The 15,072-nt window shown below is 45.0% G+C and overlaps 1 protein-coding gene across 2 annotated transcripts in view; it reads left to right on the top strand.

The window, feature by feature from the left end:
• The window catches only part of LOC122798613 (heat shock factor protein 1-like), a 538,873-nt gene that overhangs the window by 276,657 nt on the left and 247,144 nt on the right, over window positions 1-15,072 (top strand). For both annotated transcript variants that reach the window (XM_044067693.1, XM_044067694.1), the window contains exon 7: window positions 2,577-2,673. In XM_044067693.1, coding sequence (XP_043923628.1) covers window positions 2,577-2,673 — 97 coding nt within the window. The remainder of the gene's footprint in view (window positions 1-2,576; window positions 2,674-15,072) is intronic.

Raw genomic sequence — 15,072 nt, 5'->3', positions numbered from 1 at the left:
CACAACTGCACTTTCTCATTACTTGTCAGGTTTAATAGTGAGTACCCAGCCTTAGCTTGACCACCTGCCAGAGCGTTTGTCAATTCTAATGGCAGATATAATTAATTGGGTAAAGCCATATAAATCTGTGGTATTAACTGAGCTATTGGTATTTATGACTTGTCATTCTGTGTTTAGATCTCGGAGAATACAAATTTCATTTTGGATATTGTGAAATATCCAAAGGAGGAGAGTTTGACATATTTGTTATTACCTGGGGGGGGGGGGGGGGGGGTATACCAGAGATAAGTTTGTTTTTTCTTGTTTGGATTTTTAGTAGAGTTCAGATTTCTGCATTGTTTAAATTTTGGATCTCTTGTTTGAGAAGGATTTTTTTAGGGAGTTTTTTTATAGAGGGTGGCAATGCCTCCTGCTCAGTTGTCTGTCAAGTCAGATTATGTTAAAGCCAGGTGTAGTGATTTCATTGGGTATTTTTGGTTTTAACCAGGTTTCTATGCAGTAACTATATCAGGAGAGTGCATTGCAAGGTAGGCATGGATGTCTTGGATTGTTTTGCACATTCACCTTAGACTGATATTTAGAAAGAGAAGGTTGACTTTTGAGGATGTGTGGGTAAGAGTAGTAGAGATGGTGGGTATTAGTTTAAAGTAGAGTTGTTGATGGTTGGGGCCAAGGTTTGGGTGAATTTCGCCACAAAAATGTCTGCTGAGAAAATCAGTGGCGGAAAGACTATAGCAGTGTATATATTTGTTTCAATCTTGTTGGTGATTTTGAGGTTGTATGGTTTAGTTTTATATATATTCATTGTTAACTCAATTTGTATAGATCTATTTAACTCTATACAGGTTGAGTGAAAAGCTCGGTGATGAGGTAGGGGAGTTGGTTTAGGGGTTTGTTAGGTAGATGTGTAGTGGGAAAATTGATGGTTAACATTATAGGCTAGATTAAAGAGGAGAGAGACTGAGGATGTTAGTCATAGCCATTTTTAAGTGGGTTATGGATAAATTGTGTGTGCGAATACATCTCCACCTCTTAGTGTAAGAAATCTTTACAAAGTCAAGCATACTGAGGGGAAAATGGCTCAAAATAGGGACAGATTTTAAACATTGCATTTATAAACTAAGAAAGTTGCTAGAGTAATAGGCTTTGCATTAGGATGTATTTTCTTGAGGATGTGAAGTTTCAAACTCAGATGTGCATCATATATCGAGTTCAATCAGTGATTTGTCAGAAAACCACATTTTATGAGGAACGAACCAAAATATGAGGCAAATATTTGGACATTCTATGAAAATCTGTACAGTTGAGGTATGTAATAGTAGGTAACAAATATTGTGGTTAGTTGGGACAAGCTAGTGAAGAAGTAACAGATGGAGTAGAGTATGACTATTATTAAATAAAGAGGTATTGATTGGTTATGAATGCGTAGGGGTGGAATTAAACTTGTTTAAATGTAGGGGGAGGGGATGGGTGAAAATTGGGGGTAGGGTTGGGGATGAAGCAAGTCATCAGGCCATGAAGGTAGTGGATTGCTGCAAAAGTTGGTTTGCGGACCTCTACATTCAGTTAAGGTGTTGACAGGTAGTGATATAATTATAAGGTTTACAGAACCTAACTGAAAAATATCAGAAGTCATTCAAGTTGCACAGTTTGAAGACAGGAATGCATCCATTCCAGCTGCGAGTCCCTCTGTCTCTGTACAAGTCTGTATGACTAAGGTTAAACATAGAGTTTTGGTGTTGATTTACAGTTTACTGAAAGTCAGGATCTTAATTTCTTATGTATTAATTTGTGAAGCACAGGACAGCAGTGTTTTTAGTCTTACTAATTTCTTTGTTTGGGTAAGGGAAATGGCTCATCGGTGAACCAAAACAAAAATTGGAGAGGAATAATTAGTGTAGAGCAGGAAAGGAAATAATGTAATAGAAAAGTAATTTGAGTGCTACTGTCAGAAATATTGAGGATGAGAGACTGGCAGCCTAGTCAGCCTGCAATCCACTCTGAGATAGGAATGCACTAGGAGATAATGAGGACGTTAGCATGCTATGTGGTGTTGGGGTTGATACAAATCATTGTGCTTTTCACTTGAAAAACTGACATCTAAAACAGGCAGCATGTGTTGCAGTTATGTTTGCACAATTTGTGATTACCTGTTTCATCCAACAGTTGTAAGACAGAACTTTCATAACTTTACATTCATGTCATTTATTCCACATGCTGTTAGGCGTTTTGTTGAATCAGAGACAATTAAGCCTGGTAGTGTTAATAACAGTCATGCTAAAACTTGGCGAAATGCTTAGTTTAACTAGTAGTTATATAAAACAGATGCATTTAAAGATACTTTAGCATATGCATTCTGTACTCTGTTATCCTTATGAGTCAGTGTTTCCCAGCTAGATTTTAGGTTGAATAATATAAGGTAAGCAGCAGATTTAATTACAGTGCAACCGTAGTTGAGTGACATACGCAATGGATCCACAACTTATTACCTATATTTATTTTTTACTTGATAACTGACTTGAGAAGTCAATTTTTTTTGCATTTTGTTTGGAGTTAAATTTCTTTTTGTCTTGCAGTCCCTTAATGTTAAATGACAGCAGTTCAGCGCATCCATTTCCCAAGTATGGACGGCAGTACTCATTCGAGCATCGGCATGACACTGATGATTTCACAGTAAGTATACATGCACGATGAACACTATTTTAGTCTTTTGAGCAGAACTTGGCCTCGATTAGCACTGTAAATTACTACATTTTTGGTGCCAACTTCCTTATTCCTCCCTAGTTCTCTCAGGATTGGGGGGGGGGTCTGCCGTTGCTCCTGAGTTTTCCCACCCAACTTGTTCACTACTACAGATATTGTGTAACATTAAAATGTCCTATATTTGTTGGCAGGATGCAATGTCATGTAACCTCCCCTAGTTTAGATGATTATATTTGGTACATTAATCCCATCACCTTGTTTGCCTCTGTTTGTCGGTCCCTCCTCATTTTCTTAGTACTTATTTTCATTTACAGGTTGTCGCCTCCTGTTTGGTGTGTATCATTATTCATCATAGTTTCAGGACATGTCTTGCTTTCAGTTTGAATTTTTGTACTTGTCATAAAAAGAGCTGTTTTGCGAGTAAGAATTGTTCAAGCGTCACACGTGCTGCAAATGTATCAATCATGTACACAGTTGCCATTCCTGTATTACATTTTCTTCTCGTAACAGATAATCCTAATCATTCGGTCCATCCAGTCTAGCTAATGGGCATTCAAGCCACTTTGAGATCTGGTCAGGCAGTGCTCCATCCTCAAGCTCCTTTAAACTTTTCCCTCCCATAATCCCCCAGATTAGCTACTCTCCTCAAATCACATTTGCCGCCTTTGCAAATGGACATCTGGCATAGGGCCAAGTTCTCTGCCCTTTTTTTTTTTCTCAGTAAAAACTTTTTGAATATTGTTATTCTTGACCTTAATATCTTTTAGATCTTTACATTATCTTTCAGGGTTGTACTTTGTACCTGTTATTTTTTAAGGTTTTTGTCTTCCTTACTTTCTATAGGCAGGGGGTCTACCAACTCTCTCCCGAAGCCATTCCTAATGTTTTTTTTTTTTGTCTGCTACTTTGCCTTTTTTCAAGAGCTCATTGAAAACAACAAAAAAATACTTTCCGCCTTGCTATTTACTGTCTTATGACTGGTACTTTTGGCTGTTAATTGCCGCTTCTGTTGTTGGAATTACATTTTGCAGTGGTTTGCATGTATCTTTGCTCTTGCCACTTTAGATGGAGCTTTCATAGGTTCATAGATGTGTACTAGGCTAATGGCCCTGGAGCCTTTACAAGCCTAGCCCATAGAATTACTTTGGCATCGTGTCACCCGCTATTAGTTCCCAGTGCCTCTGTCGAGTAGAGCCACTGGAGGGATCCCCAGGGTGAATTTTCTATTTTCCATCCACTCATCAAGATTTCTCTTGGAGGGACAGTGCGGTGCTCTGACATATATGGGAAATCTGTTCCATAGCATAGGCAGTCTCTGGGTTATGAAACTGTCCCTCCAGCATGTTCTGTTTGTGGTAATGAGGTTGAGGGCTCTGGAGCGTGTGGTGCAGAGGGATTTGGATTTCTTCAGATGTAGCATTTCTAACAGAGCTGGGTCAGACATGGCTTTTTAAGTCGAGCACAGAGATCACCTCTAAGTAGGCGGTATGAGACAGAGAATAGTTGTTTTTGAGTCTGTCCTTTTAGGGCAAGTGTTTAAGGCCTAGGATCATCTTTCTGAGGTACTTTTGCGGCTTCTCCAGTTGTTGCAGGTGTCTAGTGAGGTATATGCCAAATGGGGCATTGTACTTTGGCCTAATGAGGAAAGAGTAGAGGGAGACAATGACCTCTTTCTTCCTGGATGCAAAACCCTTAGTAATGCGATGTGTTACATAGGACTTTCTGACCACAGTGGCAATTGTGGTGGTCAAAAGAGAGGTTGCTGTCAACCTGTGTTCCCAGATCTCTTATAACGCCTTCTGTGTTCAGTGGACTACCATTGATGTGGTAATTCATGGGAACTAAGTTTTTCCCAAAGGAGATGACAACACATTTTTTTTTTGGCATTGAGCTTAAGGCCATGGTTCTGACACCAGCCATTTGTCTCTGTGAGGCCTTTCTGCGGGATGTCAGCATCACTTGGGGGGTTAATAATAGCTCCCAGTTTGCAGTCGTCTGTGAATTTTATCAGCCACAGTGCCTTCATGTTGGCCTGGACTTCATAGAAGTAGATACCAAACTGGAGAGGACCCAGGACTGCACCCTGTGGGACTCCACTTGTGACTGGTTGTCAGTCTGACTTGGAGTCAGCTACTTTCACACTGTGGGTTCTATTTGTGAGCCAATTTGCAACCCACCTAGTGATATAGGGGTTGATGCTTAGCTTAGTGAATTTTTCTATGATTCCTGAGTGGGTAATGGTATCAAAGGCCTTAGCCAGATCAAGGTAGGCTGTATGAACCACCTTACTCTCATCCACAGCTCTGGTGACTGACTCGAAGTCGACCAAGTTGAGCAGGCATGAGCTGCCCTTCACAAAACCAGACTCTGTGGGATCCAGACTTTGGAGATTCCCTATATCCTTGTTTATTAGGTCCTTGATGATGCGTTCCATAGCTTTGCATATCAGACTCGTCAGGCTAATGGGGTGATGGTTCTCATGGTCTGTAGTCACTCCTTCTTTGTGGAGAGAGATGACTGTAGCAGTGCACCATTCAATAGGGACAAAGCCCAAGGTGAGGCTGTGATTGAACAGGGCACACAGGTATGGTGCCAGTTCACTCTGTAGTTCATGTAGAACACAGCCAGGGATATTGTCAGGTCCCATAGAAGCTGTATTCTTGGCTTTGGACAGTGCTGTTTTAACCTGTGCAGCAGTAATACTGGGTGGCTGGCAATCTACTGGTATTGTGATTGGTCCTTTGGGGGGGGGGTAAAGCTGGCACGGAATCTGTCTCCCATTATATTGGCAGTATTTGTCGGCTCAGTATAGGAGGTACCATTGTGCAGTAGCTTGGAGCAAATCTGGGTGTTTCCATGGAGATTTTTTTACATAACTATAGAAGGCCTTGTGGTTGCAATTCTGTTTTCATAGCTAGCTTTAGAGGATTTGATGGGGGATCTCAACTTTTTGTTGAGGGTGATAAGTGAGTTTTTTCAGTCTTAGGACTTCACCTTATTCCGCATCAGTTTCTTCCTTGTGTTGTAGAGTTTGTTTATGGCAGGGGACCACCAAATTGGCTTCCTTTTTTTGGAGGAGAGTGTCTTGGTTCTGTTGGCGAGATCCATGCATTTGTGTACGTGTTCGTACAGTGCATTGGTGTATGATTTGGTGGTCATGCAACTATTCTCCATTTACATGGGTGCTGTGAAGTTAGCCACCTCTGTTTTTAGGAGCCCAAAGTTAGCTTTGGAGAAGTTTTTCATGGTGGTTACCTTTGCAGGGGGGTGTGTGGATTTCCAAGGTGATTTGTTTGTAGTCTGATCTAACCAGGTAGGACTTGACTATTGGTGCAGAGCAACGGTTGTCCATGTTAGTAATGACCAGGTCAAGGATAATACTACCTCTAGTTTGGGGTAAGAACTAGCTGGTCCGGGGCATTGGAATTAATGAATTCCAGGAAAAATTGGGCAAGTGTATTGGAACATGAGTAGTTTTCCCAGTTAGTGGAGGGGTAGTTTAAGTTGTCCAGTATGAGAGTGTTAGGTTGGAGCCTAATATTCTCCAGGGTGCTTAGGAATGTGGAGTGCGAGTCTTGAGACATGGTTGGAGACCTATAGCAGGCTAAGACCTGAATCACTGTCTTACCCAATGTTAGCAGCACCTGAAGTATCTCAAGAGTTATGTTGGGCTACCAGTCTGGAGGTGTACACATCCTTTGAGTATGGAAACACCACCGCCTTTGGAGCTTCGGTCCAAGTTCTGGGGCCGAAAGGTGTGGAATGTGTTATAGCCTGGTAGTGCAGGGGTGCTTTCTGCTGCTTTGAACCAGGTCTGTTATAGCACAAATGTCAGTGTTCGCTATTTGAGTGCTTTGAGCGAGTGCATTTTGAGATTTATTCTTCTGACATTGAGTAGCATGACCCTCAGGTAAGGGCTTCAGCAAGTGTGCCAAGCATGACCATAAAAGTCTGCCTCAGGACATTCATAATTTTTGCATGGTATGCCTGGGGCAAGAATACCTGTCACCTGATTGCTGCTCTGCAGTGCGTTTGGTCCTCTGTCCTTAGCAGAGTATAAAAATTAGTTAAGTATTAAGAGATTATTCCCCCAGACCCCTCTGGTGAGAGCCAAGAAAGAAATGGGGGGGGGGGGTAGACTGATAAAAATAAAGATTAAGAAAAAGGCCAAGGATACAGAAAAAAAAAACAGATGATGGCCCTTGTTCAGCAGCAGAGATGCGGAGGATGGAGCTAGTACCTCATCCTTCATCTGAGAAACTTCCCCTGCCCGGCTGCAGCACAGTCCAGTCCTGTAATGATATTGGATAAATCACACAAACCGTAGGTCATCTGACTTAATGAGGGGTAACTCCTTTGTAGGGAGCCCCCCTCATTTTAACTTCCATAGTGACTTTTGGGTCCTTTGAGTGCATAGTGATCAGGTATGGATTGGGAATGTATGATGAGGGCCTTTTCCAAGACTTGGATGAACGTCATCCCATCCCTTTCTGTATCAAGGGCAGATAAGGCTTGGCCCTTCCTCCTTTATCCTTCCCCAGTCCATGTTTCAGCACAGGAGGTATTAGAGCTGATGTGCCTGTGACCAATGGGTCCTTCATTCTTGGCACTCTAGGTCTTTTCATCCAATTTAATTTGGCTCAAATTGAATCACTTTACTGAGCTGTCAACACAGAGTCTTCAGCACTATCCTTGACACCAGTATGTTTGCTTCCTTTCAGTGTCTTCAGCCTTTGAGGTATTGTTCTGTGTCTCCTCTTTTGAGGCCCTCCAGTTTGTCAAGTCTCCAGGGCTTCTTCCTTGGTGCTGTTTATGTCCATCTCTGTGGGGTTTGACATGGATGCAGCTCCAGATGGAGGTTTCTCTTCTCTGACAAACCTGGAAGTTCACCTTTGAAGTCTTGGAGAGGATGATTGCCTGTCCTCTGAAAGCTTCATTGCTGACTCCTGCTCCTCCCCCTCCTAACACTGTGCAATTTGCCTATCAGCCCGTACATCATCTAACCCAGAATCAGAGCAGATAGCCTCAAAAGGTCTGCACAGCTGCAGCCAGAGTCCTTGTAGGAGTACTAGTCTTCCCCTCCAGTGTTCCAAGGAGGAGGACCTTGCAGGAGTCCTAGTCTTCCCCTCCAGTGTTCCAAGGAGGAGGACGTGTCAAAGGAGGCACATTTGCTCTTCCACTGAGCTGATTACCTGAGACACTGATTTAGATGGTACAAGGGGTTCCTCCCAGTCCCCTCTGGAAGATGCAGCATTTGATGTAATCCCTGAATTGATGTGACAGTTTCTTGGCCTACAGACCAGTCTGCTTAGGACAAAGAGGTGTTGAGGCCCTCTGTCTCTCTGCACAAACTGTCTCATGGTTGGTCCTTCCTGCCAGCTGTCTTATGGATTTGACCACCAAGAGGACATGGCAAGTACCCAGTTCTTCAGAAGCCATCCCCAGTAAGCCTGACAATACCCTTTGGTCACCCAAGGATAGGCAGCTTTGGTCTAAGTGACTTTGGTTGATTTTTTGATTGTAACAGCGGCGACTAGAAAACAGCTGTTGGACAATTCATTTTCTGTGCATCACCTATGAAGCAGTCAAGGTAAATAGAATAGGGAAGTGGCATATGGTTTAGGTATCTTTGTTTTGAGAGTGATGAATTATGCCATGTACATGAACTGCTGCCAAAGGGGTTTAAAAGAACAGGTTTTACCCTCTTAAGAAGTCATCCACTCCAGAATCTAATCAACAGCTTGAGACCAAGGTTGACAGGGTTGAATATCACCAATATGTGTGCTTCTCATGCAAACCTCGGCTGATAGAGTTGCAGGTATGATGGGTACTGGCAATCCAATAAGATGCTATGCCTGGCTTCACCATTCTGACTTTGCATATAGCTTTAAGGAGTTCTTCATAGATCCTTCTTACAATAGCACGTCTTCATTGTCTAAAATAAGAGGCAGGAGAAGATGCATGTTTAACTTGTTTTTGACAGAAAAAAATCTGTAGAAGCAGACTTACTCAAGTCAGTGACATCAGCCTCTGGAACAAGTATTTTTGTCCACCTAGGGAAAAAGGCATTCCCTGCCCATCCTCTGAGACTGAAGAGTGGTTCTCCCATAGCTGCCAAGGACACACCAATAGCTGCAGAGGAAATGTCTGACCTCTGGTCCACAGCAGCTGAAGGGACTACATCAGAAGAGCCCAAGGAAGATGGTCTGAGCAACCTGAGATGGCCACTGCAGGGTCACCCATCTGTGGCTGAGGCAAAGTAGTGGCCTACTGAAGAGACAGATGCTGTCTGAAAATTGTTTGTGATCTGAGGAAGGAAGATCCAAGGAACTAGTAAGCTGTTTTCATGGTAAAGCCGCGAAAGAAACTTGAAACCTGGGTAATAATGATAGCAACAGGCGTTAAATAGCTAGTGTCAGAAAGTAGTTTTTCTTCAGAAATACATCAACAAGCAACACACTTGCTACAGCCCATAAAGCAGTTATAGAATTATTATCATTAAAAGTTAGAGTAAGCACAGAAGGTTATGCTAAAAAGAAAGGAATCGCACTTCATCTGGCAAAGTATCTCATGACAGTCCTAAAAAGAGGAAATCCTAGGATTGATCACACAGTTCTTTGAAGCATTGTTTCAGTCATAAAATGTGGAAGGCATTGTCACTGGGAACACATCTGCCCAGCAATGGAAAAAAACAGTAGCCGACCACTGATCCTTGAAAATATGCAAAAGGAGTATTCTTTGGCATCAGGAAAACTGTGAAGGACTTTGTGCCCAGACTGCTGATTTCTTCAGTGTAGCTTGAGCAGTTTGGGCGAGTGGAAAGTGCTCTTAAGCTTTGGAAGCTCACTAGCTTCTATATTTTAGTCTGGATGCACAGCTGAACTTTCGCTGATTTTATTATACAGTCTGAGTTTAAATATTTAAGTAGCAGTGGGTCCCCTGCAGACGGAGACTATGCTTAGTCCATGTCTTGAGGAGTCCTGTATCCTTTGTCATGTCAGGGTTGCACATGTTGTTCTTTTAAGCTTCTGCCTTTTATTCCTTCCCCAAGTCCCATCTTTCCAGGTGGTTTAATTATGAAATTCTTCCCAACAGTCTGTATGCTTAGAACCACTCCTGCTATCTTATATAATGTGTGTAGTCACTGTACTAGTTTGGTGTTTACATGTTAAGTTGTCAATCTCGCCTTCATTCTTGCTGGATGGGTTCGGAGCCGATCCTCGGCTCCGACTCTGCCACTTACTAAAGCTCGAGAGCTTATTTTACCGGCTCGAGGCAACCCTATATCCCATGATGCTAGGCGATAACTCCCCAGATCTCATTTGCCGCTTTCGCTTGCGAGATGCGTATTTTTACCGGCTCCTGGTAAGTCTTTATATTTATAGTGTTCAGTCACCCCTTTGAGTTAATTTTTCACCCAGTTGTCTTTTTTTTTCAATAGTTAGCAGCTACCTTTAACTCTATTACTGTTATACCTTCCCCTTTTATCCCTTATATCCCTCCCCCTCCACTCTTAGGTTAGGCCTTAAGCCTGCCCCTTTCCTAAATTTTCTAGGGATCCTGTGGAGTGTTTGGGTGTCAGTATCCCTTAACATTTTTATTGTTATTTTATAATTTTTTGAATGTGTGTGTGTTTTTTCTCTTACCTTTGTGAACCCTCGACACTGTTATGTCAAAGGAGCCAAAGGAAACTAAGGTCTCAGGCTTTAAGAAGTGTGACTCGTGCTGTCAGAAAATGTCTGACAGACAGTCATACTTCTTGTGTTTACTGCCTGGGACCCCTGCACCTGCAGGACTCTTGTTCTGTATGTCATGCATTCAGTCCAAGAGTCCTGCAGGAGCACAGGAACAAACTTATACTGAGGGGCTTGTTAAAGCCTGAGGGCTCCCCGACTAAGTCTGCGTCGGGGAGGCCCTCGAAACCAGCAAAACCGTCTGCTCCAAGTACTAAGCCTTCGGCTGCTGGCTCCTTGTCTGTGCCTAGATCGGCTCCGGCTGGAGCCAATCCCTTTGAGTCGCAGGTTCCTGTCTCAGCACCACTCTGTGCCGATACCTCTGAGCCCATGCTTTCACTGTCGGCTCCGGCTGGAGCCAACGTGTCCTCTGCTCCGTTGGCTCCATCCAAGAAGAGTTCAAGATCCCCTTCATTGGAGTCCATCCATTCAGCTCCGAGATCTCCCCTGCTCTCGGAGCGGAGCCATCGGAGCCGATCTTCTCGGTCATCCAGACTTTCAGATCACGACCTTGAGAGAGTGGTAAATAGGCTGTTAAAGTCTCAGGCATTGGCCCAGATGATCTCTAGCCCATCTCATCAGACGGTAGCTATTACGACTCCACCTAATTTTCCTCCTTCGACTCTCCCTCAGAGTTCGGAGCCGGAGCTCCTCGGAGCCATGACTGTTGTGGCGTCGGTGCCAATACCTCCCCCTTCAGCTGCTTCGTCTTCCGCTCCGATCTCCTCCTTGATACCTTCATTGGACGGATCTGGGCGCCTGATCTCTCTTGTTGGCTCTGAGGGGGCGAGTGGCATCGGACCATTGTCTGACCCTGTTCTCCCCCTCGGAGCGTCAGCGCTGGTGAGCTCGGCCCAGACATCGGCCTCGGAGCCTTGCCTGTCGGTGCGGCCTGGGGTTCCTACCTCTTCGAGCGGGGGCCCTCTGGCTTTTCTGATAGGGGAGCCTTCGAGGTGATGAGCGTACTAGCCCCAGGGCATAGTCAACGGTCAGCTCCATCAGCTCCTCCCACTACAGTGCCTGCTGATGTCTCTTCCCACTCTCTTGCTCCCGGACCCAGAGATCCAACGCCTCAGGTTTCCCCACTGGGAATTTCTTCCTCTTCCGAGGCTTCTCCTGACCTGTCAGCGGAGCCTCTGCGTAAGAGGACATGTAAGAGGAAGCATGTGGACTCCCCTGAGTCCATTACATCTGACACCGACTTGGATGAGTCTGAGGGATTCCCAAAGTCCCCCTCTAAGGATGTCTTTCTCAGACATCCTAGAAATCCTAAAGCAGAGGGGGAACTGGTCTTCCCTTAATCCTTCCGAGGACGAGTCGGTGTACCTGGAGGCGTTTGGTTCTCGAACCTCCACCTCCTGGGTGTCTCCGCCTTTCGACCCCCTTATGGAAGTAGTGGCTCGGAAGGCGTGTTCGGCCCCGGATTCGGTGGAACCCACCCCTCGGAGGCCATCTAAATTCATCACAGCACCAGTTGACAAGTAATTCCTAACAAAAGGTGTACCGGCGGATGCCATGGTGGTGGCTGCAGCCACCAAGAAGGAACTAGCTGATCCTTCAGTACCTATCCATCCTCCTAATAAGGATTCTAGGACCATGGATAGGTACGGTAAGCGGATGTTTTCTTCAGTGACCTTTGCCATGCAGTCGCTGAATTACTTGTCACTTCACCCGCCTTCAGAGAGATATTCTCAAAGAGTTGGGAGAAGTCTTACAGGATCCATCAGCTGCTGGGTCCCAGGATAAAATTAACTCGCAGCTTGGAACCCTGAACTCGATTGTTAACTCCTCCATGCGTCTAATTTCATATGCAGCCGATGGAACGAGTAGGGCCGCGGGCACAGGAGTGGCCTTAAGGTGTCACGCCTGGATGTGGCTGCGTAATTTCGCGGACCCTTTAAAGGCGTCCTTCACAAATTCCTATTTTGATGGTTCGGCTTTGTTCAGACCAAGTGAAAGACACCTTGATCAGATGCGAACAAGATGGCAAGACTCTTTCTGCCGTAGGAGTCCGTTTCTCCACCCCTTCAAGACCATACCCTAAGGGTCAGAAGGGTGGGAAAATGTGGTTCCGCAAATCTCAAGGAGTCACGCCTGACACAAGAGGTCAGTTTACCCCCAGAGGCAGAGGGGGTAACAACAACAGACGCCGCCCTAGGGGCAGAGGGGGTCCGCAGAACCAGGGTAGCAGGGAGCCTCTCTGACAAACCCTTCCAGCATCCCTGAGATGTTGCCCGATTGTCCACCTTCCGAGGCAGTCGGGGGAAGATTGTCGCTGTACCCAATAGCCTGGCTTTCCCTTACTCAAGACAAATGGGTACAGTCGATCATATCTGAGGGTTACAAAATTCCCTTTATCCAAACCCCAATTCAGCAAAAGGGAACCCTTCCAGACGTTCCACCCGGTCTAAGGGAACTAGCAGTATCAGAAATATCAAAACTGCTAGCAAAAAGAGACATCCAGCCAGTCCCAGCAGACCAACTAGGATCTGGAATCTACTCAAGGTTCTTTTTGGTACCAAAAAAGACAGGGGACTGGAGACCAATATTAGATCTCAGCAAACTAAACAAGTTTGTAAAGAGAACAAGATTCCGGATGGTCACGCTACAGTCCATTCTGCCCTTTCTGGGCAAGGACAATTGGATGTGCTCCGTCGACCTTCAGGATGCGTACTATCGCATCAAAATTCACAGGCGCTCCAGAAGGTTTCTCCGCTTTCGGCTGGAGGCCAGTCACTACCAGTTCAGAGCCCTGCCCTTTGGTCTCACTACAGCCCCCAGAGTGTTCCACCAAATGTATGGCAGCGGTTACGGCTCACCTGAGATGGCAAGGATTCCAGGTGTTTCCATATCTAGACGACTGGCTCCTCACTGCCACCACCAGGCATCAACTTCTCCAAGCCAGAGCTTACACCATTCACATTTGCAGAGGGCTAGGAATCTCTCTAAATTTCGAAGTGTCTGCCTTGTCGCCTTGTCAGTCTATTACCTTTATAGGCTCCAACTTGAACACCGTACAACTTTTAGCAAAGTTAACAGATCAAAGGGTCTTAGATATTCAAAACCATGTCCATGTTCTTCTTCAGAGCGACAAAATTCAGGCCAGGTATGTCCTGAAAGTATTGGGTCTTATGACGGCCGCCATAACACTTCTTCCCCTTGCACGTTTTTACATGCGTCTTCTACAGTGGATGCTTTTCGCCCAATGGTCTTTTCAGCAACTCCCCATGCACCACAAGATCATGATAACTCCAACTTGCAAAAGTCATCTGTCCTGGTGGATATTGTCCCCTCAAATCCATCAAGGCTGACCCTTCATTCCTCCTCCCCCGGTCGCCACGGTGACATCGGACGCCTCCCTGATCGGGGGGGGGGGGGCATTTTCAGGGCAGGGCAGTCCATGGCACATGGCAACCTTTCGAATACCACTTGCACATAAATGTTCTGGAGATGAGAGCAGTGCTTTTGACGTTGCAAGCCCTCCAAGACTCTCTTCCCCTAGGAACTATTGCAATCCAAACGGACAATATGTCCGTAGTGTGGTATATCAACAAGCAAGGCTGAACCAAGTCCTATCCCCTGTGTCGAGAGGCACTCAGACTTTGGCAATGGGCGATATCCTGTCAGCGGTTTCTGATAGCAACACATATCCCCGGGAAGTCCAACATCATAGTGGACAGGTTGAGCAGAGCTATACTCATGCCACACGAGTGGTGTCTCAAACAATTGGTAGCGGAAGAGATTTTTCAGAAGTGGGGCCTTCCTTGCTGCGATCTTTTTGCTTCACCCCAAAACAGCAAATGCCCCGACTTCTTCAGCCTCTTCCAGGCCATCCCCTCAGAGACGCTCTTGTCCAAGATTGGCCTCGGGGACTTCTCTATGCCTTTCCACCCTTTCCTCTAATCCCACAAGTAATTCAGAAAGCAACCGCTTTGAGAGCCAAGTTGATTCTCATTGCCCCTTATTGGCCTCGACAGATATGGTTTCTGTTCCTACATAATTATCTTTTGGTACAGCCTTGGCATCTGGACCCAGCTCCAGATCTGTTGACCCATCAGTTGGGGCAGCTGCACCAATCCCTACATTCTCTCAACCTCACTGCTTGGTTGCTCCACTTCCGTCCTTAGCCAGGCTTCTTATGATTTCTAATCCCGTCCGGGATATCATAGTAGCTTCCCTTAAATCTTCCACCAGAAGGATTTACACTAGTAAATGGAAACTTTTCTCCTTCTGGGCAAAGGCAAGGAATATAGATCCCTTTACTGCCCCAATTCATTCGGTCTTAGACTTCCTAGCCGAAATTTTTCATTCGGGGTCTTCTGCCTCTACAGTAAAGGTTCAGTTGGCAGCCATATCGAATTTTCATACAGGCTTATCGGACCACAACATCATGTCCAATAAGCTTTGCAAAGCTTTCCTTTAAAGGTGTATATTTACTTAAGCCTCCGATCAAAGACCCTCCACCTCATTGGGATATTAATTTAGTCTTAACATCCTTGATTCTTCCCCCCTTTGAACCTGCGGTCTCCTGTTCATTGAAATTTCTGTCCTGGAAGACACTCTTTCTAGTCGCCATTACTTCTGCTAGGAGAGTATCTGAGCTTCACGCCCTCTGCATTCGTTCTCCCTTCTTAAT

The sequence above is a fragment of the Protopterus annectens genome, chromosome 3.part1 (genome assembly GCF_019279795.1).
Source record: "Protopterus annectens isolate FY-2018-M chromosome 3.part1, PAN1.0, whole genome shotgun sequence".
Lineage (NCBI taxonomy): Eukaryota > Metazoa > Chordata > Ceratodontiformes > Protopteridae > Protopterus > Protopterus annectens.
Note: the sequence above shows the minus strand (reverse complement) of the source record. Positions and strands in the feature narration are given on the sequence as shown.